The sequence below is a fragment of the Dipodomys spectabilis genome, unplaced genomic scaffold (genome assembly GCF_019054845.1).
Source record: "Dipodomys spectabilis isolate Male_0828 unplaced genomic scaffold, ASM1905484v1 ptg000147l, whole genome shotgun sequence".
NCBI lineage: Eukaryota > Metazoa > Chordata > Mammalia > Rodentia > Heteromyidae > Dipodomys > Dipodomys spectabilis.
The window spans coordinates 5603816-5630732 of NW_024870824.1; the positions used below are offsets into that span (position 1 = coordinate 5603816).

General features: G+C 50.6%; 1 protein-coding gene across 2 annotated transcripts; it reads left to right on the forward strand.

The window, feature by feature from the left end:
* Positions 1-689: 689 nt before the first annotated feature.
* Positions 690-6811, forward strand: Reep2 (receptor accessory protein 2). 2 transcript variants are annotated; one of them, XM_042692125.1, is made up of 8 exons: positions 690-737; positions 2422-2494; positions 2786-2862; positions 5221-5341; positions 5526-5639; positions 5966-6113; positions 6211-6341; positions 6427-6811. In XM_042692125.1, exons 1-8 carry the CDS (start codon positions 706-708, stop codon positions 6493-6495), a joined length of 765 nt encoding a protein of 254 aa, XP_042548059.1. In that variant the 5' UTR covers positions 690-705; the 3' UTR covers positions 6496-6811. The 2 variants fall into 2 exon arrangements, with proteins under 2 accessions (XP_042548059.1, XP_042548060.1); XM_042692126.1 differs by having other exon boundaries at positions 5972-6113.
* Positions 6812-26917: the final 20106 nt, after the last annotated feature.

Sequence of the window (26917 nt, forward strand, 5' to 3'; positions counted from 1 at the left end):
TCAGATTCACCTGGGAATTCTTTCAGCTGGGAGTTAATGACTGTAGAGAAGAGAAGGGATGGACAGGTGCCGTGTGGGACTTCAGGAGCTCAGGTGGATGTCTACAGGGCGTGAATTGGGAGAAGAGACTGCTAGTTATGGCATGTTCCTAGGTTCATATGTTAGCATCATGACTTAGTGGTTTTGTGACCCTCCTTAAATTCCTATTTCCTCATCTTCAAAATGATCATTTCTGCCTTGTAGTGAAGTCTTTAGTATTCAGTGAAATAATACAAGCTCTTGGCTTATAGCTGTTATATCCTCATGGGATATTTAAGATTTCAACCTGAGGTGGGCAGGAGATAAGCTTAGGGCTGATGTCACAGTGGAACCAAGGTCCTCTGCCCAGTGCTTGCAAGCCCAAGGAAGGCGAACAAGCAATTAGATTAAGGCCAGACAAGGAGGATGAAGGCGCGACGTGGAGGATGAAGACGCATGCTCCAGCACAGCAGGTGCTGGGGGGAGAGGGGGGGGCGCCGCTGTGGCGACCTCCCCTTTAAGAACCGCCACCGCCCACAGCCCGCCGCTACTGCGGAGACCTCCCCTTTAACGGCGGCCGCACGGCGCTCCGCTGCCCCCGCGGCGGCTGCTGCGGCTACTGCAGCTCCTGCTGCCGGCGCCTTTTCGGCCTTGGGCAGCTGCATCCTTGGCCCGGCCGCCCCCGCCATGGTCTCCTGGATCATCTCTCGCCTGGTGGTGTGAGTGCGGAGGCAGGCGGGCGGGCGGGCGGGGCGGGGGGTCGGGCCGGGGGGCGGGGGCCTCACGGCTCAGGACGGGCTGCCCCCGCGGCGGCATCCTGCGATCACCTCCAAGCCCAGACCGTGTCGGGGGAGCATGTCAGGCCCAGGTTCCCGCAGTGTTTCCAATAGCGCCGGTTATTCTCTCCTGCCCCGCTCCCCTCCCCTCCGCCATCGCCCCTCGCCGGGGAGTGGGCAGGTGAGCGCGCCTCCTCCCCCACATGGCCGATCGGGGATGCTGGGTGAAGCCGCCCAGCCGAGCAGCCCCTCCTCTCCCTGGGGGAAAGGGATTCGAAGAGTCAGGAGCCAGATAGGGCCTGGTCGTCATTCCCTAGTTCAGAGCCGCGGCCCATTCCGCGGGCCTCCACCGAGGCTCAAGCCCTCCTCCTGTGTCCACCAACTGTCAGGAGACCGAGGCTGAGGACACCCGCCCTGAGACCCCCACCCCCACCCCACCCCCAGGTAGGCAATCCGGGCCTTGGGAAGCAGAGATGGCGGGAGGACAAAGTGTGAGAGGCCACTAGGAACGGTGTCTGTGCTCAATCCTGAGCCGCGAAGTGTGGAGCTGTATCCCTGGCCCCTCCCCAGGCTCCAGGAGTGCACTCACAACCTTAGACTGTGTCCTCGAGGGTTCTGCCCCGCAACTCATTCCCTCTGCACAGGCCAGTTTGAAGGTGTCCTGCCTCCACCACGCAGCACTGTTGGGAAGGGCCTGAGCCTGGTGGGTACCTAGTGAGTTTTAGTACCAATCACCAGTCTAGCTTAGGACTCTGCCCCTTAAACCTCCTGGGACTCCCATCCCAACAGCTCCACCCTGCCGTCTTCCACTCAGTGCTGTAAGGGCTTGTGTCCTGGTTTCCTTTGGTCCTATAGGAGTCTTTTTTCCTTCCCTACCACATAGAGAAACTAGGGGCCTCATTCAGTACCTCCCTGTGGCCTTCAAGTCAGCTGCTTCTGTCTGGAATAGGCACACTTCTTCAGGGGCATCTCTCCTTTCCTCACCCATGGCCTATCTGTGGTCTGTAATGGAATCCCCAGCCAGGGCTTTGAGCCCAGGACCCTCCTCTGAGCCTGGTCCTGGGAGTGTTGACATGGAAGAATAAATTTGCCCGTCACAGGGCCTCCTGCCCCTGTGCCCTCTGGTCCCCAAGTCCCCAGGGCCACAGTAGTGCTCTTGATTGCCAGGTTGAGTGCCCTCTTAGGTGGTGTCAGGTTCCCTTGCCGAGCTGGCCTTACCCAGCCTGGCTCTGAGACAAGGAAGTGGAGAATAAGAATACATGAGTTAAATGGGTATGAGGCCGAGAAGGACCAGACCCTTGTTCCCCATGACATGGTTTTCTGTAACCAGGGATCATGGCTCAAGGAACCACATTGGACCTTCTGACGCGTGTGTGTGTGTGTGTGTGTGTGTGAAGGACTAAAGTGAACAATAGAGGGAGAATGGCATCCCCCTCGCTGACCACAGCCTCCATACAAGGATATCTCCTTCCTGAGTCTTCACTGCTTTGGCCTGAACCCCTAACCGCAGTTCATCAATCCAGCTGATATGGCTCTCTGGAATTCTATCCCTTTTCCTCTCACTATCCGGTGACTGGTACAGAGCTGGGAGTGAGAGGGGCCGGGTTAACCATGTTTGCCTTCCTAGGCTCATCTTTGGCACCCTGTACCCAGCCTACTCATCCTACAAGGCCGTGAAGACCAAAAATGTGAAGGAATATGTGAGTGAATGGCCTGTACCCCCTACCCAACCAAATGGCACAGATAGTGGATGGTGGTTACAATACAGATGGGGGTGATTTTGTGCTACATTGTAAACCAGTAAGCAAAGGAGATTCTAGGGTATTTCCTTCTCCCTCCCCCCAGCACCTCCAAGGTGGTCAACAGACAGAGATGGGGTCTTGGGTTTTCCTACCCCCCAGCACTGTGAAATAAGGATCTAGCAGACTGGGGATCTTGGGAGTTGTGGCCCATTGGCCCAGCCCTAGTAAATGCCGTCCTTTGTTCCCCAGGTGAAATGGATGATGTACTGGATCGTCTTTGCCTTCTTCACCACAGCTGAGACACTTACAGATATCATACTGTCCTGGTGAGATCCAGCATGCCCTACTGCACCTAAGGCCCCAGGTCTCTCCTTTCTCTAACCAGACAGATGGGAAGTTGAGCACTAGGGTGGGTACTTGATTTTCCTCTCCATACCTGACTTGATCAGCAGAATGAGAAGACATAACCTTCACATTTCTTTTTAGTGGCAGTCAGAGCACCCCCATGAAATTCAGGGAGCCTGCTTCTTTTTTTTTTTTTTTTTTTTGGTCAGTTGTGGGGCTTGAACTCTGGGCCTGGGTGCTATCCCTGAGCTCTTCAGCTCAAGGCAAGCGCTCTACCACTTGAGCCACATCATCACTTCCAGTGTTCTGGTGATTAATTGGAGATAAGAGTCCCACAGACTTTCCTGCCTGAGCTGGCTTTGAACGGCGATTCTCAGATCTCAGCCTCCTTAGTAGCTAGGATTATAGACAAGAGCCACCAATGCCCAGCTTTTTCTTTATTCTTTGATCTGTATGCAGATCACCATTCTCTAGATCTTAATTTTCTTACTTGTGAAACAGACATGTGATTCAGTCGTATAGACAATGAATGCTTGCATTTCCAAGGCACTGCTGGACCATTCTCATTAAGGATAGGGAATATGTTTGAATCATTTACACAGTCATTGCGGGAGCTCAGAAACATTTACTGAATGACCAAATGCCTCTTGGAAGAGAAAATGTACAACACAATACACTGAAAATCAAAAGGAGAGAGTTTACTGATGAGTATAAGACAAAAGATCATTGTTTATAGAGACCTTGTATTTGAGAATAATAATGTGATGAAGAAAGAGATCGAGGGTAAAAAAAAAGAGATCTAGGGTAGTAAGTCTCCATGACATTAGACTATGATGAAGGCTTTGTGAAGACATAGGAGACATAAAGGAGTCTGTGGCCTAGGCAGCAGCAGCAGCTATGGGGATTGCCCCTTAAAAATAAGGGGCACATGTACATCACACCTTACAGTTCAAGCTACTCAGGAGACTGAGCAGGGGGATCTTTTTATTTTTGGTTTTTTTTGGGGGTCTGGTCATGGGGCCTGAACTCTGGGCCTGGGCACTGTCCCTCAGCTCTTCAGCTCAAGGCTAGCACTTAGCACTCTACCACTTGAGCCACAGCGCCACTTCCAGCTTTTTCTGTTTATGTGGTGCTGAGGAATCAAACCCAGGGCCTCATGCATGCAAGACAAGCGCTCTACCACTGAGCCACCTTCCCAGCCCCCAGGGGGACCTTTTGATCTGTGGAGTCCAAGCCTAGCCTCCTGGATAACAAGCCTCCATGTCAAAAAAAAAAAATTTTGTGTATATCTGTCCTGGAGCTTGAATTCAGAGCCTGGACCCTGTCCCTAAGCTTTGTTGCCACAGTTCCACTTCTTTTTGGTGATTAATTGGAGATAAGAGTTTCAAGGACAGTCGGGCACCAGTGGCTCACGCCTGTAATCCTAGCTACTATTCAGGAGCTGAGAGCTGAGGATCAAACTTCAAAGCCAGCCCAAGCAGAAAAGTCCCCATGAGACTCGAATAAGCTACTAAAAAATGCTGGAGTGGTTCTATGGCTCAAGTGGTAGAGCACTAGCTTTGAGCACAAAGAGTTTCAGGGACAGCACCCAGGCCCTGAGTTCACGCCTCAGGACTGGGGGTGGGAGTGAGAGGGGAAGCGTTCCAAGGACTTTCCTGCTCAAGTTAGCTTTGAACTGAGGTCATCTCAACCTCCTGAGTAGCTAGGATTACAGGTGGGAGTGGGAAGAAAAAGTTATTTATTTCTTGAGGCTTGAACTCAGGGCCTAGGCACTGTCCCTGAGCCTCTTTTGCTCAAGGCTAGCACTCTACCACTCGAGCCACAGCACCATATCTGGCTTTTTCTATTTATGTGGTACTGAGGAATTGAACCCAGGACTTCATGCATTCTAGGCGAGCACTCTACCACTAAGCCACATTCCCAGCCCAAAAGTTTAAAAAAAAAAAAAAAAAAAAAGGCCAAGGAGCATATTATGGCAGCAAGAATTGGGATCCACAGCCCATTCCAGTCTTCTTCATAGAGAGAAGACAGCAAGAGTGTGAGGAGCAGTCTTGTCTTGGTCTTGACTTCAAAGGAATGGGGGTGGGGGGGGGTATTTAGCAGGAATGAGGCGGCTAGAAATTAAAGAGAAAGGATGAGGAGAGCTACTGATCCATTAGATTCTTTCCAGGGCCACTTACCTTCCCACTTGGGAGTCTCATGTGAGCCTCCAGGTCTCACTGGGGACTCCATGAACCTGAGATTTAGGGAGCTGTCCATGGTGAAGCAGGGGGTCAGTGCTATTGAGTCCAGCACCCCTCTGATTCCCTGCCCTGTTCTCTTTGCTTGCCCCCCAACAGGTTCCCCTTCTACTTTGAGCTCAAGATTGCTTTTGTGATATGGCTGCTGTCCCCTTACACCAAGGGTTCCAGTGTGCTCTACCGCAAGTTCGTGCACCCAACCCTGTCCAACAAGGAGAAGGTTTGCCCCCGCCCAGCTCACCTCCCGGCTTCCCCTGGCTGAGGTAGCCCCACACCTGAACCACATGTGCTCCTGGCTCGCTGTCAGTGCCCAGAGCCTTGGCGCAGGTGTGAACAAAAGTAGAACCGGGCCTCAGTGCAACTTCTATCCCTCACTTCTTCCTCCTTCCCCTCCATCCTCTCAGGAGATCGACGAGTACATCACTCAGGCCCGAGACAAGAGCTATGAGACCATGATGAGGGTGGGCAAAAGGGGCTTGAATCTGGCTGCCAATGCTGCAGTCACAGCTGCTGCCAAGGTGAGATGGGGACAGACCCAGACGCCCACAACCTCCTCCTTGGTCGTCTCGCACCCCTGGTCCAGCCCCTTGGCATCCAACCTGTTATCGGAGCTGTGGAAGCTTCAGGCTTGTGTGCAGCTCAGGCTCCAGCTCTGCCTCTATCCAGGCAGTTTGCTCATCTGTCCAAGAGAAAGTATGGCCCCAGCCTCTTGGCATTGTGCAGGCCTGGGTGAGGTCAGTGTGGAGAAAGCACTGAACCCAGGGGCTGTTGCCAGCACCATGGTGACCTCTCTCTCCACCCCGCCCCTTCCCCTGACTCTCTTGGTGCGTGGTGGTGACCCTAGGGCCAGGGGGTGCTGTCAGAGAAACTCCGGAGCTTCAGCATGCAGGACCTGACCCTCATCCGGGACGAGGATGCATTGCCCCTGCAGGGCCCTGACGGCCGCCTCCGACCTAACCCTGGTGGCCTCCTGGAGACCATTGAGGACTTAGGTACAGATAGGACTCAGGGCTGTAGGGGAGGCACAGGGTTGAAGGCCAGGTGGGAGAGATCCCTGGACTCCTATTCTCTTTTCTTCCCTTCACCCAGGAGATGACTCTACCTTGAGTTTAAGGTCTAGCCCAAACCAGGCAGATCCCCGGACAGAAACCTCAGAAGATGACATGGGAGATAAGGCCCCCAAGAGGACCAAATCCATTAAAAAGGTGCCCAAAGCTGAGGTGAGAAGTATGGGCCAGAGTTTTGGGAAATGAGGAGGAGGTGGAAGCAGTTAGGTGAGCCCTGTCCCCCTTCCTCCCTCCACAGCCACTGGCTTCCAAGACACTGAAGGCCCGACCTAAGAAGAAGAGCTCTGGCGGGGGGGACTCAGCCTGAGGCCCTCCTATCCTCGGAAGGGCTGCAGCCCCAGCTCCTGCTCCACACTGTGCCACTAGCCCAGGTGTCTCAGGCCCTGGGCCTTCCCATACACACACACACACACACACACACACACACGCAACTGTTTCCAGGACCCTTCCCCAGTGGCCACCCCTCTCAAGCAGGCTCAGCTGTGGGGGTGAGGTTGGTAGAGGCTGGCCCAGGGGCTGATGACTGAGCCCCCAAAGAGGGGCTCATCTTCTCTCTGGCCCTACCTACCCAGTGCCTTGCTGAAGACCTTGCTGAAGAAGACCAACCTCTATCCCCTTCTCTGAGGCCCCCACTCTCCCTGGGATGGGATGGAGGACGGGGGTCGGGGGGGGGGGGGAGGACAGTCACAGCTCTAACAAAACAAGGAAGGTCTGAAGGCATCTGGTGAGAGGAAGGCAAACGTGGGCTACTTGGCTACGGCCTCCAGGCTCAGCTTTGATTGGAGGACACGGGGATTCAATTACCAGAATGGCCCTGCCAGAGCTGCAGCTGGTAGGACTGAGGGCTACCTATTCCCACCAAAAGAGATGGGGCCCCAAGGTGTATGAAGAAGTATGTTTACCTTACTGGGCTTAGGGCTGGGGGATGTTTGGGTAAAAGCCTCTCCCTCCATTGGTCACCCCTCTTCCCACGCTCAGCTCTGGCCTTACCCCTCTAGACCTTCCCTGCTAGTCTCTGAGCCTCTAAGGACCCCAGTCCATGGCAGAATGGGACCTCTCACCTCCCCCTCTGTTCTTGATCCTTTCACCTCATCCATTTCTGCCCTGTCCCTGGGCTGGATTGCTCCACTCCCAGGAGGTCCTGTGGAGCAGTCTCCTTTCTTGTCCCCTTAGGGGTCCCTCCTTCCTTGCCTCAGTGTCCCCTTGCTGTGCCAACCAAACCCCCGCCAGAGCCATACCCTTTCCCACTTCTGTCACAGCTTCAGGCAGGGCCAAGAGGAATCTGTGAAGAAGAAAGAGAAATACATGAACCAAGGAACTTCCAATTCCTTGGTGTCTGTTGGACCTTCGGCACTGGATGAGCCAATAAACTCTGGCACCTCATTTGTTGTGGCCTCTGAGTTTTTCTTGCCTCACAAGTTGACAGATAGAAAAGAAACCAAGTAAGAAGCAGGCTTAGCTGAGGGGAGGAGAGGAAAAGACTGGACTGAGCCAAAGCAGCTGTGACCACGGAAAAGGTGCCTTAGGTTGGTTCCACCTAGGAAAATGGTTTGTAAGACCAAGATAAAATGAAGAGAGGACTCAATCCCCAAAGACTATCTTGCTGCTTAGAAACCTGTCCCATAAAAAAAAAGAAAAGAAAAGAAAAACCTGTCCCACAGAAAGCGCCATATATAAGATCTAGTGATTGGGCTGGGAAGGTGGCTCAGTGGTAGAGTGCTTGCCTAGCATGCATGAGGCCCTGGGTTCAATTTCTCAGTACCATATACACAGAAAAAGCTGAAAGTGGTGCTGTGGCTCAAGGTAGAGTGTGCTAGTCCTGAGCACAAGAAGCTCAGGGACATTGGTGCTGTGGCTTAAGTGGTAGAGCACTAGCCTTAAGCTGAAGAGCTGAGGGACAGTGCCCAGGCCCAGAGTTCAGGCCCCACAACCAACCAACAACAACAAAAAAGAAAAGCTCAGGGACAGTGCCCAGGCCCTGAGTTCAAGCCTCACAACTGGCAAAAAAAAAAAAGAACTATACAACTTGTGGGTGGGGATGGGAGGGAAAAACTGGAATAGAGGATGACATTGTTCAGAAAGAAATGTACTCATTAGCTGACTTATGTACCTGTAACCCCTCTTGTATATCACCTTTATATATCACCTATAATAACAAAAATAAATTTAAGCCAAGTGCCAGTGGCTCACACCTGTAATTCTAGCTACTCGGGAGGATGAGATCTGAGGACTGCAGTTCAAAGCCAGCCTGGGCAGGAAAGTCCATGAAACTATCTCCAATAAACCACTCAGAAAACTGGAAGTGGTACAGTGGCTCAAGTAGTAGAGCACTAGCCTTGAGTACAGAGAGGCTCAGGGACAGTACCCTGGCCAAGTTCAAGCCCCAGGACTGGCAACAACAAAAAAAAAAGTTGAGTAAAGAGGAGACTAAGGATCAGTGGAAGAACCAGCCCAATAGATTCCTGGGACAGGTGTCTAGGGGCTAGGCCTAGGGGGAGCTCAGTAAGGCACCGAGAAAGGAAGCCATGAACCTTGAACTGCTGCTCTGGGTTGAAGGACAGGATGGGGAGGGAGGCTGCAAGGCATGGGAAAAAACCAATGCCAGCGATAAGTCCCTGGAATGGAGCACTAGAACCCACAAAAGGAAAAATGTGGCAGAGGAAGCAACCAGAGATTAACAAAGGAAGAGTAGAAAGGGAGAAGAAGAGTAAAGCATCACCACTTTGAGGAACAGAATATGGGTTAGGTATGTATGTGACTATTATATGACTATTCACATACACACTTTAGATACTAAGGTTGGGGGTTGGAGCTGTGGCTCAGTTGGTAGAATGACAGACTATGGGCAAAGTGCCAGGTACCAAGTTCAAGTCTGGTCTGACAAGAAAAAAAAAAGGAATAGATACTAAGTCTGATAAACTGTCCCTATGCAAGGCTTTCTTCTTTCTCTGGCATCACATCACATGGAATGTCGGCCTGCCAAGAACTTCTTTTTTTGTTTTGTTTTTGTCAGTCATGGGGCTTGATCTCTGGTCCTGGGCGCTGTCCCTCAGCTCTTCAGCTCAAGGCTAGCACTCTACCACTTGAGCCACATCTCCACTTCCCGTTTTCTGGTGGTTTATTGACGATAGGAGTCTCATGGACTTTCCTGCCCAGGCTGGCTTTGAACCTCGATCCTCAGCCTCCTGAGTAGCTAGGATTACAGGCATGAGCCACCGATACCCGACTCAAAGAACCTCTTGAAGTCATAGTGTAGCCAGGATGTGAGAAACCTCCTTTGTCTGCTTTGGAATCCTTTAGTCAACCAGCACTCTGAAGGCTACCAATTCATCACTGTCACTAAGAAATGTATCTCCTTTCTTTAAGGAAAGGAGAGGAAGATCCTCAGGGATAAAAATGTTTCAATCAGCGCCAGGCGCTGGAGGTTCAAGCCTGTAATCCTAGCTACTCAGGAGGCTGAGATCTGAGGATCTCAGTTCTCAAAGCCAGCCCGGGCAGGAGAGACCGTGAGACTCCTATCTCCAATAAACCACCAGAAAACCGGAAGTGGCTCTGTAGCTCAAGGGGTAGAGCTCTCGTCTTGAGCTGAAGAGCTGAGGGACAGCGCCCAGGCCCAGAGTTCAAGCCCCACGACCAACAAAAAAAAAAAAAAAAATGTTTCAATCAGGGGCTGGGAAGGTGGCTCAGTGGTAGAGCGCTTGCCTTGCATGCCTGAGGCCTTGGGTTCCATTCCTCAGCACCACATAAGCAAAAAGAAAAAAGCCGGAAGTGGCACTGTGGCTCAAGTGGTAGAGCACTAGCCTTGAGTTGGAGCTGAGGGACAGTGCCCAAGCCCAGAGTTCAGGCCCCACAACCGGACCAAAAAAAAAAAAATTTCAATCAGTTGGGCGCCTATGGCTCAAGCCTGTAATCCTAGCCACTCAGGAGCCTGAGATCTGAGGATCACGGTTCAAAGCCAGCCAGGGCAGGAAAAAAAAAGTTTCAATCCCATGTTTACAGCTACCATATGGAAAACAGATTAGGTTTGTTTTTTTGTTTTTTTTGTGGTTGTGGGCCTGGGCGCTGTCCCTGAGCTCTTCAGCTCAAGGCGAGCACTCTACCACTTGAACCACAGTGACACTTCTGGTTTTCTGGAGGTTTATTGAAGATAAGAATCTCAAGCTGGAGTGAGTGATGGTGGCTCACGCCTGTAATCCTAGCTACTCAGGAGGCTGAGATCTGAGGATCCCAGTTCAAAGCCAGCCCAGGCAGGAAAATCTGTGAAAGTCTTATCTCCAATAAAAACTACCAGAAAATCGGAAGTGGTGCTGAGCTCAAGTGGTAGAGACAGCACTCAGCTCCAGAGTTCAAGCCCCATGACCGACAAAAAAAAAGAGTCTCATGGACTTTCCTGCCCGGCTGGCTTTGAACTGTGATCCTCAGATCTCAGCCTCCTGAGTAGCTAGGATTACAGGCTTGAACCACTGGTGCCTGGCAGGTTCTCTCATTTCTTATTCCTCTCTTTTTCCCCTCCTTCCTTTCCTCCCTCCCTCTCTCCCTCCCCCCTCCCTATCTCTATCTCCCCCCCCCCCCCACACTCACACACACATGTACATGTGTGGCTAAGGTCACTGCCAGATTCTGTATTGCCAGGCTATCCACATACATCTGCGTTTTGTTATGTCAAAAGCATTATGCTCAGATTTACAGGTTCATTGGTCTGTTGTCATGGAAACATTCAGGCTTCTAGAACTCTGAGCATAGGGCCCGCCCCCACACCCCATGGTGCAAGGGTGGAAAGGAGAGCTAAATGTTGACAAAAAAAAGGATGAAAGGGCTCCTGGGAAAAGAATGATCGGTAGGACCTGCCTGGCCCTAGGTGACACCCTTTTTTTGGGATCACTTGCCTCTCCAGGTCAGAGGAGTGGAAAGGAGATGTCAGAACAGAGAGAGGTAAAAGGCCAGAGCTAGGTGGAGGGTGCTAGATCACTGCCTGGATCCTCAGGGAGCTTTGAGAGATATTAATTTTTGATTGGGGACTAGCACTGTGTCCTTTGCCCAGGGGACAGCCCTTCAGGTGATGATGAAGCCACTCAGCTGACTCCTCCTGTCTTTCCTGCCTTGCTGTACATTGAGAACCTGCATAAAATGGGATTTCCAGCCCTTGACGTCAGAGGAAAGCCTGCAGCTCCATCCAGCCCTTGCCAGCTCTCTCCCTCCTTTAGGAAGCAGAGCTAAGTCCAGCTTTGCTCCGCCTGGAAAGAGGTGGGACTGGAAAAGGAGAGAGGGCTTGATTGGCTGTAGACCATGGTCATCCTGTCAGTGGCATCCTGCCTGACAGGAACAAGATCTTTCTTGGTCAAGAGCCCATGCTGCCTTCCCTAGTACCTTAAATTGCATCCAGTTCATGATCACTTTCCAAATTCCCCGATTTTTTCCTATGTGTGCTGAGTCCTGGGGGAGGGAGACACACCTCAAGCAGCTGGACAGCGGCTTCCTTTGAGGTACCTGAATATGTCCTACATGTAGGCTGCAAGGAGGAAGAAGCCCACTAGATGGCGCAGCTCTCTCCCAGTGTGGAATTTCACCACTGGGCAGAGAACTATTTCTTCTACAACTTGTCACTCAAGGCTTGATGAACAGAAACCTCATGGTCTATTCTCAAAGATAGGCAAGGCTGTGGATTCTCAAGGAATCTCTTCTAAGCTTCCGTGCACATCTCCTGTCCACTTCCCACAGAAGGTGATGAGACCCAGAAGGTACAGGGAGAAGGGAAATTGTCAGGCTGACTCCACAAGAGATTCAACCTAAGCTTCTGAACTGGAGCTGATTTCAGGATCACAAGAGAAGGGCCAATGTGGGGGTTGAGTCCAGAAGAAGGGAAGCACATGAAGCTTCAGTGATCCCTGGACAAAGCCACAATAGTCATCTCAGACCTGCTCCAGACTTTTCTACCTTGTGCCTTCCTTTTTCTCTAGAAAAAGAGTCAAAATCCTAGTCCTTATACCCTGCAATCCTCAAGTATTCTTGCAGGAACTGGGGGTGAAACTCCTCAACTGATCCACCTTTCCCCCGACCTCTTTCCTGAAATGACCCGTGAGCCTTGTATCCCTGGTGATTTACACCCTCCTTTTGTCACAGCCAGATGAATGATCAATAAATAATGTTGCTTGAAATATTGATGGTGAGTTTTACACAGCATCCCTTAGCTGTGCCTGTCATTTAGGAACGTAAGTGCTGACAGGAAAATGCATATGTCACAACACACACACACATACACACACACACACACACACACACACACACACACACACACACACACACACTCTTTCCAACAGCACAGGGGCTTCCTTTGCCAGGATTTCCACCCTATCTTCTCTCATGACTAAGCCCTTAGAGGTCAAGTCAACATTCCTTGGAAAGGTTGGGTTAATGTAAACAAAGCAGAGATGCTTACTGATTGATACCTTGATTTCCCCTGGTGAGGTCCACACCCCTCTTCCTCTGTTCTAGGTCCATTTGGGGACTGCCAGTTTCAGATTTCTGAATGGCACACTCAGGAGACAGCACCCTCCTTGCTCCCACCTAGATTATTTGGAGTGTGAACAGAAGGTTCTCACAGGCTTCCAGACTTCCATAGCACAGGTGACTTTTCTTTTTTCTTTTTTTTTTTTTTGGTTGGTCGTGGGGCTTGAACTTTTGGCCTGGGCGCTGTCCCTCAGCTCTTCAGCTCAAGGCGAGCACTCTACCACTTGAGCCACAGCTCCACTTCTGGCTTTTTCTGTTTATGTGGTACTGAGGAATCAAACCCAGGGCCTCATGCATGCAAGGCAAGCACGCTACCAGTGAGCCACCTTCCCAGCCCCACAAGTGACTTTCATCTGGTGGTTTTCCAAGGGGTTGAGGAGGAAGAGGAAGTGACTTAGGAGACAGAGAAGACCTTGAACTAAGTCTCCCAGCACCAGCTCCCGGCTAAACAGAAGCTTAACATGTACCCCCCACTGTGTTTTTTGTTTGTTTTGTTTTGCTTTTGTCAATCATGGGGCTTGAACCCAAAGGACCTGAGTGCTGTCCCTGAAGGTTTTTTGTTTTGATTTTTTTTTTTTTTTCTTGCTCAAGGCTCATGTTTTAGCACTTTGAGCCACAGCGCCACTTCCAGTTTTCTGGTAGAGGAGATGAGAGTCTCACACACTTTCCTGCCTGTGCTGGCTTTGCACCATGATCTTCAGATCTCAGCCTCCTAAGTAGCTAAGATTAAAGGAGTGAGCCACCAGTGCCCTGTTGCATTTGCTGTTACTTCTGCCTGAGCACCCTGTTCTTCCGCTTCAGCAGGTCAGCTCCTGCAAGTTATGTAGGTATCAGTTTAGACATTACTCGCCTACCATCCCCCAAGTTGTAAGATGCTCCCTCCAGCTCCTCCCACACCTGTCCTACCTGTTGACAGCCCACATCACCCATTTAGTTATTGCCTGTTTCTGAGCTAGTTTTCCCACAAGGCTGAAAGCCTACACATAGGCAATGGGTCCAAGTGGTTCACCATTGTTGGCCCAGCATGTGGCACAGGGCATGTACACAAGCAGTACACTTTCACGGAATGTTTAAATGATACCCCTGCAGCGTTATCCTACTCCTGGAAAAACACCCTTCAAACCTTAGCTCCCTCTGCCTAGCTGCTGACCTGTGTTTGAAGATGGGTGTCTGAACTACACAGAAGTTGCCCAGACCTGCTGCCCTGCCTGCTGCCCGGCCTCTGATCCTCTCAGCGTGCGCCCACGCTCTTCTCTCTTCTCTTTTCCCTCCCGTACACAGATGGGAGTCAGTTTTCCAGCCACATTCAGTTCTCACTTTAATTCAAATGCTAAATTGGGAAGAAGAGCAGCTTCACACTCCAGATTTAGCCTGAGAGAGAAAAAGTGAGACAGCCTGGATGTTGCCAGGGAAAGAAGAAGGCTCCTCCAGCATTGGAGGTAAGAGCAAATCTACTTAGAGCTCTGGCCCCAGGAAGACCTTTTCCTATGCCAGGCTAGGCATTCCAGAATTACTTCCATGAGGGCAGGGGAACGGAGTCATAAGTTATTAAATTTATCCAGGGTAAATAGGTGTGCCTGATTATAATCCAAGCACTAGGAAGGCTGAGGCAGGACTGAAGATTCAAGTCAAGCTTGGGCTACATACTGAGATTCTAACTCAAACTTCAAATGGCTGGGTGCTGGTGGCTCAGGCCTATAATCCTAGCTGCTCAGGGTGCTAAGATCTGAGGATTGTGGCTCAAAGCCAGGCCAGGCAGCAAAGTCCATTAGACTCTATCTGCAAATAACAACATCAACAACAACAACAACAACAAAGCCAGAAGTGAAGCTGTGCCTCAACTAGAAGTTGAGCAAAAATTTCAGGGACAGTGCCCAGACCTTGAGGCCAAGCCCAGGACTGGCAAATAAATAAATAAACCTTAAATGGTGAGGGGACTTTAGACCCTATAATAATAATAATAATAACCTATAGGTTATTAAGACTCTGAGTCTAGGCTCGGCGCCAGTGGCTCCATGCCTGTAATCCTAGCTACTCAGGAGGCTGAGATCTGAGGATAGAGATTCAAAGTCAGCCCAGGCAGGAAAGTCAGTGAGACTCTTATCTCTAATTAACCACCAGAAAACCAAAATGACGCTGTGGCTCAAGTGGTAGAGCACTTGCCTAGAAGAGCTCAGGGACAGCATCAAAAAAATAAATAAATAAAAGAAAGACTCTTAGTCTACAATCACTTACACAACAATATTTTTTTTTTTTTTGAGTCCGGTTGTGAGGCCTGAACTCTGGGCCTGGGAGCTGTCGCTCAGCCCTTCAGCTCAAGGCTAGCGCTCTACCACTTGAGCCACAGTGCCACTTCTGGCTTTTTTCTTATGTGGTGCTGAGGAATTGAACCCAGGGCCTCTAGCATGCAAGGCAAGCGCTCTACAACTGAGCCACCTTCCCAGCCCCACACACAATATTTTTAACACCACTATTTACCGTAGCTAAAAAGTGCAAAACACTCTTTGTCCACCAACAGAGGAATGGATATGCAAAATGTGAAAGAAATGTATGTACAGTGGAATATTAATCTTAAAAAGGAGTGAGTTTTTCCTATTCCTGTGGTTTGAACTTGGGGCCTATGCACTATCCCTAGGCTTTTTTTGGGGGGGAGAGGGGGGGTTCCAGTCGTGGGGCCTGAACTCTGGGCCTGGGCGCTGTCCCTCAGCTCTTCAGCTCAAGGCTAGCACTCTACCACTTGAGCCACAGCGCCACTTCCAGCTTTTTTCTTTTTGTTTATGTGGTGCTGAGGAATCGAACCCAGGGTCTCAGGCATGCAAGGCAAGCAAACGCTCTACCACTGAGCCACCTTCCCAGCCCTCGCTAGGCTTTTTAATTCAAGGCTAACACAATACTGCTTGAGTCACATCTCAGATTATAGGCATGAGACACCTGAGCCATCAGGATTGAGATTGTGTGTGTGTGTGTGTGTGTCCTGGGGCATGAGTACTATCCCTGAGGTTTTGTGCTCAAGGCTAGCACTCTACCACTTGAGCCATAGTTCCACTTCTAGCTATTTTTTGTAGTTAATTGGAGATAAAAGTTTTATGGACTTTCCTGCCTGGGCTGGTTTTGAACTGAGATCCTCAGATCTCAGCCTCCTGAGTAGCTAGAAATACAGGTGTGAGTCACCCTCGCCAGGCTAGAAATGAGATTTTGAAGTATGCTATAATATGGATGAACCATGAATACATTATGCCAAATAAAATACATTAGACACAGAAGGTAATGAGTACTGGGCTGGGAATGTGGCTTAGTGGTGGTAGACTGCTTGCCTAGATGCATGAAGCCCTGGGCTCAATTCCTCAGCACCACATACACAGAAAAAGCTGGAAGTGGTGCTGTGGCTCAAGTGGTAGAGTGCTAGTCTAAGCAAAAGAAGCTCAGGGACAGTGCCCAGGCCCTGAGTTCAAACCCCAGGATTGGCCAAAAAAAAAAAGTAAAAAGACACTGAGTTCAATGTCAGCTTTAAGACACCATTTTGGTCCCTCTATACCTAAGCTAGAAGGACACTGGGTCCTATATATAAGCTCCAGAGCCTCCCTGCTACCCTAGCAGTGCTGCCTCTGCTGAATGAAGCAGACATCTCTCTGCAGATGTCTCTGGGCAGCAGCTTGCTCTCTCCCTCTCCTGCTACTTGCCAGTTTAATCTCTGCACAGAGCTCCTCCTCCAGTTCAGAGTGCCAGCTTCCTCTCTGTACTCATTTTGATTTTTCCCTAATACAGAGTTCTCATAGGCAGGTTGTTGATATGAAGGAGAATGGCTGAGAGGGAAAAAAAAAATGGTCCCTTCCAGCCAGCCTCCCAAACATCTTCCTGCCATTGTATCAATGGCATCAATGGTCCTTTGCATTAAGCTGTCACTGAATTCAGGTGTCAGTTTTTAACATCTCTCTGCATCTAAGCAGGAGACCCTGTGGAAGTCCCCATGATAGATAGCTTACTAATATACCTAGTCCTCTTCTCTCCTAAACTATGGCCTGCTGCACTCACCACCTGCCCTTTTCTATCTCACCTCCCGCAATTATAAAATGGCAAGTTAGCTCTCTAGCTGTCTGGAAGGCACTTGAGGGGGTGCAAACTAGATTGGGGCTCCCTATAAAAGCACAACAACACCTTGTCATATAGCTATCACTGCTTCTTTACTTGTCTATCTCCTTTCCTAGGTTGTGAGCTGCAAAATGGGGAGGGACTCTCCTTACTTCTTTTTGTGTCTTTAGTGGCTACAGCAGAGATGTTGAATGAACAGAAATAATCTATCCAGCAATGAAACCTGATGGAACTGTTTTGGAAGTGGAGAGAAAGTAAGGGAGAGTGATGGGGTGAGTTTGGTAGGTATACATTGCATACATGTAATGGAAATGTTGCAATGGAACCTCCCTTGCATGCCAATGACAAGAAAAAAAGAAGTCAAGTCAGTTTCTGGTGGCTTCTTTCTGAAATCCTAGCTGCTCAGAAAGCTGAGATCTAAAGATCAAAGCAAGCCCAGGCATGTTAATCCAATCAACTCTATCTCTAATTAACCACTCACTAAAGCCGGGCACTAGTGGCTCTCGCCTGTAATCCTAGCTACTCAGGAGGCTGAGATCTGAGGATCGCGGTTCAAAGCCAGCCCGGGCAGGAGAGACTGTGAGACTCCTATCTCCAATAAACCACCAGAAAACCGGAAGTGGTGCTGTAGCTCAAGTGGTAGAGCGCTCGCCTTGAGCTGAAGAGCTAAGGGACAGTGCCCAGGCCCAGAGTTCAAGCCCAGGACCGACCAAAAAAAAAAAATTAACCACACACCTGCTCAAGCTGTGATGTATGGCTTAAGCTGTAAAGTGCCAGTCTTTTTTTTTTTTTTTTTAATTTAATTTTATTTTATTTGAGAACATACTGTACAAAGGGGTTACAATTACATGGGCAGGATAATGCATACATTTCTTGCCAAGCATTGCAGCCTCCTCCTTTGTTTACCCTTCACCTCCCTTCCCAGCCTCCCCCCTCCCTCCCACCCAATCATACCCCCCCTCCCCCCCCCCCACCGACGTTGTAAAGCTGGTTTTGACATGACATTTTGTACTTCTCATTGTTGCAACAGGTCCACCTGAATCCTTAAACGACTTGTTTGTCCCCATCTCCTCCACATGTTATACTGACATCAAATATAGTGAAAGCGGGGGTTACACTGTGGGGGAGGGATAAAAGTGCCAGTCTTAAAATAGCTAAGCAAGAGTGCAAGGCCAGTTCTGTGCACACTTTCACACAATAATTTTTTTTTTGGGGGGGGTCCAGTCATGGGGTCTGAACTCTGGGCCTGGGCGCTGTCCCTCATCTCTTCATCTCAAGACTAGCGCTCTACCACTTGAGCCATAGCACCACTTCCGGCTTTTTTCTTTTTGCTTATGTGATGCTGAGGAATCGAACCCAGGGCCTCATGCATGCAAGGCAAGCGCTCTACCACTGAGCCACCTTCTCAGCCCCAATATATTGTTTTTTTTTTCTTTTGTCAGTCGTGGGCTTGAACACTGGGCCTGAGCGCTGTCCCTGCGCTCTTCAGCTAAAGGCGAGCACTCTACCACCTGAGCCACAGTGCCACTTCCAACACAATAATTTTTTTTTAAGGAAAAAAAAAAAAGAAAAAAGAAAGAGGCTGGGGGCTGAAGCCTGTAATCCTAGCTACTCAGGAGGCTGAGATCTGAGGTTTGTGGTTCAAAGCCTGCCCGGGCAGGAAAGTTCATGAGACTCTTCAATTAACCACCAAAACACTGAAAATGGTACTGTGGCTCAGTAGTAGAGCGGTAACTTTGAGCTGAAGAGTTCGGGAACAGCATGTACGCCCAGAGTTCAAGCCCCACAACTGACAAGAAAAAGGAAGGAAGGAAGGAAGGAAGGAAGGAAGGAAGGAAGGAAGGAAGGAAGGAAGGAAGGAAAGAAGGAAGGAAGGAAGGAAAGAAGGAAGGAAGGGAGAGAGAGAAAGAAAGAACTTCTAGATCTCGGAATGTGGCTTAGAGGTAGAGTGCTTGCCTAGTGTGCATGAAGCCCTGGGTTCAATTCCTCAGTACCACATAAATAGAAAAGGCCGGAAGTGGCACTGTAGCTCAAATGGTAGAGTTTTAGCCTTGAGCAAAAGAAGCTCAGGGACAGTGCCCAGGTCCTGAGTTCAAGCCCCAGGACTGGCAAAAAAAAAAAAAAAAGTTTATCTGATTTGTTCTGGGAGAGAATGGTTCTTGGTATAAGGTAGGATTTGGACACAGGATTCTGAAGGCAAACTGTCTGAATTGAAATCAGGGCTCCACAAATTGACCAGCTCTATGATTCTGAACAAGTTACCTGTGCTCTCTGAGCATCAGTGAAATGGAGGAGAAGGTATGATGAGGATAAATACTTTCAACAGTTCAGCACAGAGCCTGTCACGTGTCAGTGCCGATGTGTGTTGGAATGGAGGTAGCATGGAGAAAACCCAGAGATTAAGGAAAATCAGAGGGAAAAAGCACACTCCATATTACTATTGTTCTCCCTGCATTTCGGGGGGTTTGTTGGGGTGGGTGAGGCCAGTTCCAGAGTGGGGTAACCCCAAAGGCTACCTGCCCTCTCCCACCCTCCCCCTCCTGCTAATTCTAAGCTCACCCACCAAGAAGCTGAGCAGCCTGAACGCTGGGCGGTGGTGAGGGGCCAGAAATAACTGCTGTTGCTATTCTTGCCTTTCTGGGCTGGATGGAAACACTGCCTTTCTAATCTAAAGGCTGCTCTCGACTTCCTGCACATCAGTGAGCTCTTATGTAATTCTCCCCTCCCTTTCCTACCCAGAGAGCTTCCAGAGATTTCTGCAGTGGGCTGGCTTTGCTGCACACTCAGCTGGGAGTAGGGGCAGCAAAGAAACCGCCACAGACTGGCTTGCTCTCTGATCCCAGGGTCCTGCCAGACTCAGACTTGGGACAGGGCTTCCCAGAATAGGGTGGAGGGCCTGATGTCCGAGGATAACAGCCTTTTTCTGCCTTTGCAAGGCATCCTGGGTCAGAGCCCTACCTAAGTGTTCAGCTATGTTTAGCTACTACTGCCCATCCCCTGCTGTCTTTATACCCCCTTGAGGATACCGTATCATCTCCCCCAAGTGATGATGGCCCAGTGGCTTTTATTTTCAGTCTAACCTAACTCTGATTCTGAGGACTTGGATCAAGCCACCAAGACTGTAACCATCTCAATCAATCCCACAACCTATCGTCAACTTCTCCAAGGTCTCCTCCCTGGATCCTACCTGGGATGTGCCAATCACGCCCTACCTGTCTGTGTGTGGGGTGGGGCCTGGGTATGAAACCCCAGAGCCTTGTCCGTGCTACGGCCGTGTTCTACCTCTAAGCTTCACCCCCAGCCCCTCAGCTATCACTCTATATGCCCCTGCCCACCTATGGTAGGACCCAGGGCTGTCCTCTGGCTTCTTTACTTGAAGTAGACAAGATGATTTCACATCTCAACACAAGGGGATGAACCTGTCTCATCGCTCTGCCTTCCTCTAGGACACCCTATTTGTCTCCACCCCCTCGGCGCACCTTCTGTCCCAGCCATGTGTGGCTTCTTCGGGTTTCTTCTCAGCATTCAAGGCTCTCCCTGGGTGGGAGTGCAGCTGTTCCCAGACCTTCCAGGCAAGTCATTTGGGTTTCCGCTGGAGCCCATCAGCCATCGGAAAGTGTGACAAGCAACTTAGAACCCAAGAGAGAGTCACTTCCTGAGCCCCAGGCCAGCCACTGAGCAACAAACCACGGCCTGAACCGCACATGTGGGTGCTGACGTAGCCTACTACCAAGAGTAGGAAATGGCAATGGAAAAAAGGGGCTTGTTTTCCTCTGAGAGCTGCAGCTTGCTCGGCCTCGGGTTGGGTGTCTGAACCAAGATTGTTCTACTGGTTCTCTTCCAGAACCTCAGCTACTTTGGGTGAGCTACTTCTTGTTCACCCCTGGCTTTTCCTCTCCAGTTCGTAAGGAAAGGCCAAATACAGATAGCAGCTCTGACCTGAAGACTTTCCCAGGGCCTGTCCGCTCTCCTAGAGCTTCTGGAACCATTCATCTGGCCAGCTAGGCCATCCCCAAGTATCCCTTGAGGCCCAGAAGAGAGAGAGAGAGAGAGAGAGAGAGAGCACGCACGAGAGAGTGAGCAGGTCCTAGGGCTTGAATTCAGGGTCTGGGTGATTTGTCTTAGTTTTTGTACTCAAGATTGGAGCTCTATCACTTGAACCACAGTTCCACTTCTAGCTTATGGTGGTTAATTGGAGATGAGAGTCTCACAGACCTTTCTTCTGCAGGCTGATTTAGAATCATGATCCTCATATCTCTGTCTTCTGAACAGCTAGGATTACAAGTGGCTCAGCAGTTTCTTTAGTTCTGGATTGGGTTCTTATAGGCCCAAGTAAAGTAACTCCATCTGGCTTAGTAGGCATAAGTTTGGAGGTCGCATTGAGGTCAGTTTGGAGCCCAAATTGATTTTTCACTCTGTGTCCCCTTCCTACCCCCAATTACATCAAGCAGGAGTGTGTCACTGGCCTCAAGACAGATTAGAGGACTATTGAGGGGTGTAACTCTCTCAAGCCTGACTTGCAGGCCTTTCTTCTTACTGGCTGCCCTTTCACAGGGGTTTACAGTCTGAGAAATGTGCAGGGCTTTTCAGTTCCTTTCACTGCTTCTGGGCAGGGATTCTGCCATGGAGACTTCCTTCTCTGAGCTGTGAGAGCAGAGAGAAGGAAGAGTAGAGTTTAGCCTCTTCAAGGTGCCTCTTCCACGACACCACCCTTATCTCCCTAGTATATAAAATGTATCTACTGTAATCTGAAATTGTCCTTGTTATTTACATAACTTTATTTTTATCCTTCACATTGAATGGTTGCTTCCATGAGGCAAACATCACTTTGTAATTTGTGCCTGATATAAACTTTTTTAATTTTTGTGCCTGTCCTGGGGCTTGAACTCAGGGACTGGGCTCTGTCCCTAAGCTTTTGTGCTCAGGGCTAGCACTCTACCACTTAAGTCACAGTCCCACTTTCGGTAGGTTATTGGCAATAAGAGTCTCCAATTCATCTTTTGGCAGTTTATTGGAGCTAAGAGTCTCTGGAGTTTCCTGCACAGGATACCTTTGAAATGCAATCCTCAAGATCTCAGCCTCCTGAGTAGCTAGGATGACAGGCATGAGCCATCAGCCCCCAGCTATCAAACCTTTTTCAAAAGAACAAATGTAGCCAGGTCTTGGTGGCTCACACCTGAAATCTTAAGCTACTCAGGAAGCTGAGAGCTGAGGATCTAGGTTTAAAGCCAGCCTGAGCAGAAAAGTCCATGAGACTCTTACCTGTAATTAACCTGCAAAAAGCTGGAAGTAGAACTGTGACTCAAGTGGTAGAGCACTAGCCTTGAGCATAAAGGTAAGCAAAAGTCCCTGAGTTCAAGCCTCAGTACTGATACTAGATAAATAAATATCTTTTTTTCCTTTTAAATTATCTTTAAGTAGTTGTACAAAGAAGTTCCCATTCTAGAAAAGAGTATATGACTACAAAGTGTCTGCTGGGAAGGTGGCTCAGTGGTAGAGTGCTTGCCTTGCATGCATGAAGCCCTGGGTTCAATTCCTCAGCACCACATAAGCAGAAAAAGCCCAAAGTGGCGCTGTGGCTCAAGTGGTAGGGTGCTAGCCTTGAGCTGAAGAGCTGAGGGACAGCACCCAGGCCCAGAGTTCAGGCCCCATGACTGACAAAAAACAACAACAACAACAAAGTATCAGACAATACTGTCACCCATCGCTCCTAACCTACCCCTTCTAAATTTCTTAAACTGGGTTTGGAGGCCTGTGCCTCCCAATGCTTGGGAAGTTGAGGCAGGAGGATCTTGTTTTTGTTTTTGTTTTGGGTCCAGTCCTGAGGCCTGAACTCTGGGCCTGGGCGCTGTCCCTCAGCTCTTCAGCTCAAGGCTAGCGCTCTACCGGCTTTTTTCTTTTTGCTTATGTGGTGCTGAGGAATTGAACCCAGGGCCTCATGCATGCAAGGCAAGCGCTCTACCACTGAGCCACCTTCCCAGCCCAGCAGGAGGATCTTGAATTTTAGCTGGACAACCAGGGTTATAAAGTGACATAGTGACCTACTGTTTCACCTTGATGAATGAATCAATGATTTAACCTTACCTTCTGCTACTTGCCAATAGGAATCTCCTTTGCTTCAACCTGTTTCTTCACTTTCCAGCCTCATTTTTCCCGACAGGTCACAAATAGTTCCTCCTGGCTATCCTAACTGCTCCTAACCGCCCCTCACGCCCCCCCCCCCCCCCCCCCCCACTAAAATAGCATCTAGCTTCTCAGCTCTCACCCCTGACCACAGAGTTTGGTTCTTTTCATGTTATTTCATCTCAAAATCTCTTCCTTGTCTCTGCCCTTCTCCTAGCCCCCTCTCCTTTCTTTTATCTCTCATATCCCTGATATCACTGACATTCAGTGTGAGTGCTTCCTTCTTACTCTTAATTGATATGACACAAATTCAGGCCCCTTTCTACCTAACTGCAAGCTCCTTAGTAGAAGAGCCTGTACCATAGACCTCATTCCCAGACTTGGTTCACAGGAGTTTCTCAAGGGTTTTGGCTGCTGTTGACAAATAGTGTATTAATTAAAAATCTGTTGGGTTGCAGAACTGAACCAGTTATTTCAACAAGTAAAAAAGGAACTCACTGACCTACATTACTAAAGAGCCCAGGCTAAACCTGGGAACTTACTCTTGATGTCTACAGTTCTTTTGACTTCCTCTGCTTGTCTTCATTCTTAGACAAGCCAGATGGACTTCAGGCTTACATTCTATTGGTTTAGTACTATCAGGGAAAGAGAATTATTCTATTACAACAGTTCCAGAAAGAGTTCTAGAAGTGATCTCACTGGCATGTTTTGAATTAATTACTATGACAGATAGAATGCTGTTAGACGGCATCAGGGACTGCATCATCCTAGATGAATTGCAGGCCTTGGTTACAGAGCTATTCCTAAATTTAGGATGGGATTATTTTCTCTTAGCTACATAAATGAGAATAGTTCCCCCCCCCCCCCAAAGAACTTTGCCAGCTGGGGACTATTTGGGCACACAAAAAAGGAAAAGATGGCCGGGCGCTGGTGGCTCACGCCTGTAATCCTAGCTACTCAGGAGGCTGAGATCTGAGGATCGCGGTTCAAAGCCAGCCCGGGCAGGAGAGACCGTGAGACTCCTATCTCCAATAAACCACCAGAAAACCGGAAGTGGCGCTGTAGCTCAAGTGGTAGAGCGCTCGCCTTGAGCTGAAGAGCTGAGGGACAGTGCCCAAGCCCAGAGTTCAAGCCCCATGACCGACCAAAAAAAAAAAAAAAAAAAAAAGGAAAAGATGTAAACTTTAAGGATTTCTGGTATACAGCTTCAGAAGTACCTGAAGCTATCTTAGGTCTGTTTGCACATTAGAATTTTAGGACAATAGATTTGCTCTAACTAACTGCCCAGGCACACTCTAAGGATACTAGGCTGGGCTAAGGATACATAGTCAGTGCTGGTATTCCCACATTGAGGACAATTGTGATCTGGTTGATCTAAGGTAAAAATCTTTTTTCCCCACTGCTCTTCACACAAATCTGCTGTACAGTCATGGCTAAACATTTCAACTCTGGAAAAGGATGTTCTACTGTAGCTGAAAAGATTCAGATTAGCTCTTAAGGATAATATCCTTAATGCATCTCTCCCTTACTCTGTACAACTTTTCAGACCAGTTTTCGTTTTTTAAGACTGAGGATTGGTAGAGAATGTAGATGATGCTGTGGGTCCAAAGCCCCTAAAAATAATCACAGCTACTGTTTATCGAATGTCAACAGCAAGACAAACATTGTGCACTGGAACCCTACAGGTGGCAGCCTCATGTAAAGGTCATATTTCCACCCAGGTACTCGTAACATTAGCCCATTTTACAGTCCAAGAAAGTGAGGTAGGTAAAGTTTGGCTAGAGTACTCCAAAGGAGAGTGACAGATGGGATCCTCTGACACATGGCCTGTCTGGCCTTCCTGTCCTCTAACCGAACACTCAGAGAAGAGAGGGTGCTTCATTACTACCTCTAAGCAAGTTCAAATATATAGGAGTACACTGTTCAAGCTCAAATATAAAAGAGACCTGGTCCTTGCTAGATTCCTTAAGTAGATTATTTTATAAGAAAATGGGGGAGGGGCTGGGAAGGTGGCTCAGTGGTAGAGCGCTTGCCTTGCATGCCTGATGCCCTGGGTTTGATTCCTCAGCACCACATAAGCAGAAAAAGCCGAATGTGGCACTGTGGCTCAAGTGGTAGAGCGCTAGTCTTGAGCTGAACAGCTGAGGGACAGCGCCCAGGGCCAGAGTTCAGGCCCACAACCAACAACAAAGAAAAAAAAAAAAGAAAATGGGGGAGAGGGGTGACTCTAGATTCATTCCTCTGAATCTAGTCTCATCTTCCCTCTCCCCCGCTGGAAGCTTCTACTCCGACCCGGGAAGCTAGTCTGGCGCTGCCCTTCCTCTTCACCCCCAGCCCCCACGATCTGCTTTTTTAATTAAGAAACAACACCTCCCCTAGACTGAGAGCGGGAGCAGAAGCCTTGACTTCCCGGAATCCCGGGCTCCTTGAGGGGTGGGGGGGGGCCGGGAGGGCTTCCCCGTTCCGGTTCTGCTCCCGAGGGCGCTGCGGAAGCCGCCGCCCCAGCACCCCAGGCCTGGGCCCCGCTCGGAGAGAGAGGAGGATTATCCCGAAGCCGGGGCGCCCTGGCAGGGACGCCTCCCCGGGGACTGCGGGGAAGGCCCACGCCGCGGCGCCTGCTCAGTCCGCGCTCACTGCGTCGAAGGCTCCCCCGGCCTGGCTCGGCGCCCGGCGCAGCGGCTGGGCGGGGAGCGCGGAGGCGGCGGAAGAGCCCGCTCGGCGGGGGGCCCGGGAACGCAGACCACAGGAAGCCTGCAGGGGGCAGCACCGCGCCGCTCAGCGCGCCCTTCCCCTAGCCTCGCCCGGGGGTCGCCCAGCAGCCCGCAGGCCCCTCTGCAGAACCCCGCAGGTCCGCTCCGCCGCTGCCTGGACTAATAAATTGGTGGAGACATGCCCCCCCCCACACACAAAAACAGCTTCTGGTGGGAACTGAACTCGCGACTCAGGCAATCGGGTCCTGCCATCCAGGCCCCGGGGGCGACTTGTTTTTGCCCTGTAGAGACCAGAGAATAGCTTTTCGCTTCTTAATGGCCAAAAAAGGGGCCCCCCAACGGTCCTAGCCAATTGGCCAGGTGACGGAGACGCAGGCGTCCCACCGCTACGTAGTGTCCTAAGAACCGTGTGAACACCACCGTCTCCGAGCCTCAGTTTCCCCACTGACATCTAGGAAGTCACCGTGCCACTGGTGAAAACCGCGGCTCAAGGCCCCGCCTCTCGGGGACGGCCTCTGCCCCGGCTGGCCCAGCTGCTCCTCCCCTGCGCTCCCCGCCCGCTCCCACGGTCCCTAAGGTGGGCGGGCGGGTCCTGGACGACGGCTGCAGAACCTGGGCCCAGGCCCGGCCCGGCTCGCCCTCGCCCCCGCTCCGGGTCTGGGCTTCCCCAGTCCAGTTCGCGCCCGGGGGCCGTCTGAGCAGCTGCGCGCCCGGCGCTACGCTCCCCGCGCCCTCCCCACGCGGGCGTCCCCGGTTCCTTGCGCGCTCCCGGACTCCCGACTGGGAACCAGCGAGGGGGGGGGGGGAGCGAGCGCGGGAGCGACACACTGCGACCCGGAAACACCAAATAAGGAGCAGGAAGGATCCCCCGCCGGAACAGCCCTTATTTGGGCATTGCCTAATATGGAATGGCCCGATATGGCCCTGCCGCTTCCGGCTCGGGGAGGAGGGGGGGGGGGGCGAAGGGGCGGAGGCAACTCTGAGAACTCCGGAGCCCTAGGTCCGGGAGTGGCCCGGCTGCGGCTCGGACACTAAGCTTCTCCGAAGCCTGGGCGCTGAAGATGCGGCAGCAGGCGCGGGCCCCGGGGTGTAGGCTGTAGGCGCTCCAGGATGGGGGGTTGGGGTGGGCTTCACGTCACTCCGGGTCCTCCCGGCCGGTCCTGCCATATTAGGGCTTCCTGCATCCCATATATGGCCATGTACGTCACGACGGAGGCGTGCCCGAACGGTTCCAGACCCTTGAAATAGAGGCGGATTCGGGGAGTCGCGAGAGATCCCAGCGCGCAGAACTTGGGGAGC

Excerpts from the sequence above, each read along its gene's own strand:
- Reep2 (XM_042692125.1), top strand. The coding sequence starts at position 706 with ATGGTCTCCTGGATCATCTCTCGCCTGGTGGT. Across the intron at positions 2,495-2,785 it reads CCAAAAATGTGAAGGAATAT|GTGAAATGGATGATGTACTG; the intron begins GTGAGTGAATGG and ends TTTGTTCCCCAG. Across the intron at positions 6,114-6,210 it reads GGAGACCATTGAGGACTTAG|GAGATGACTCTACCTTGAGT; the intron begins GTACAGATAGGA and ends CCCTTCACCCAG.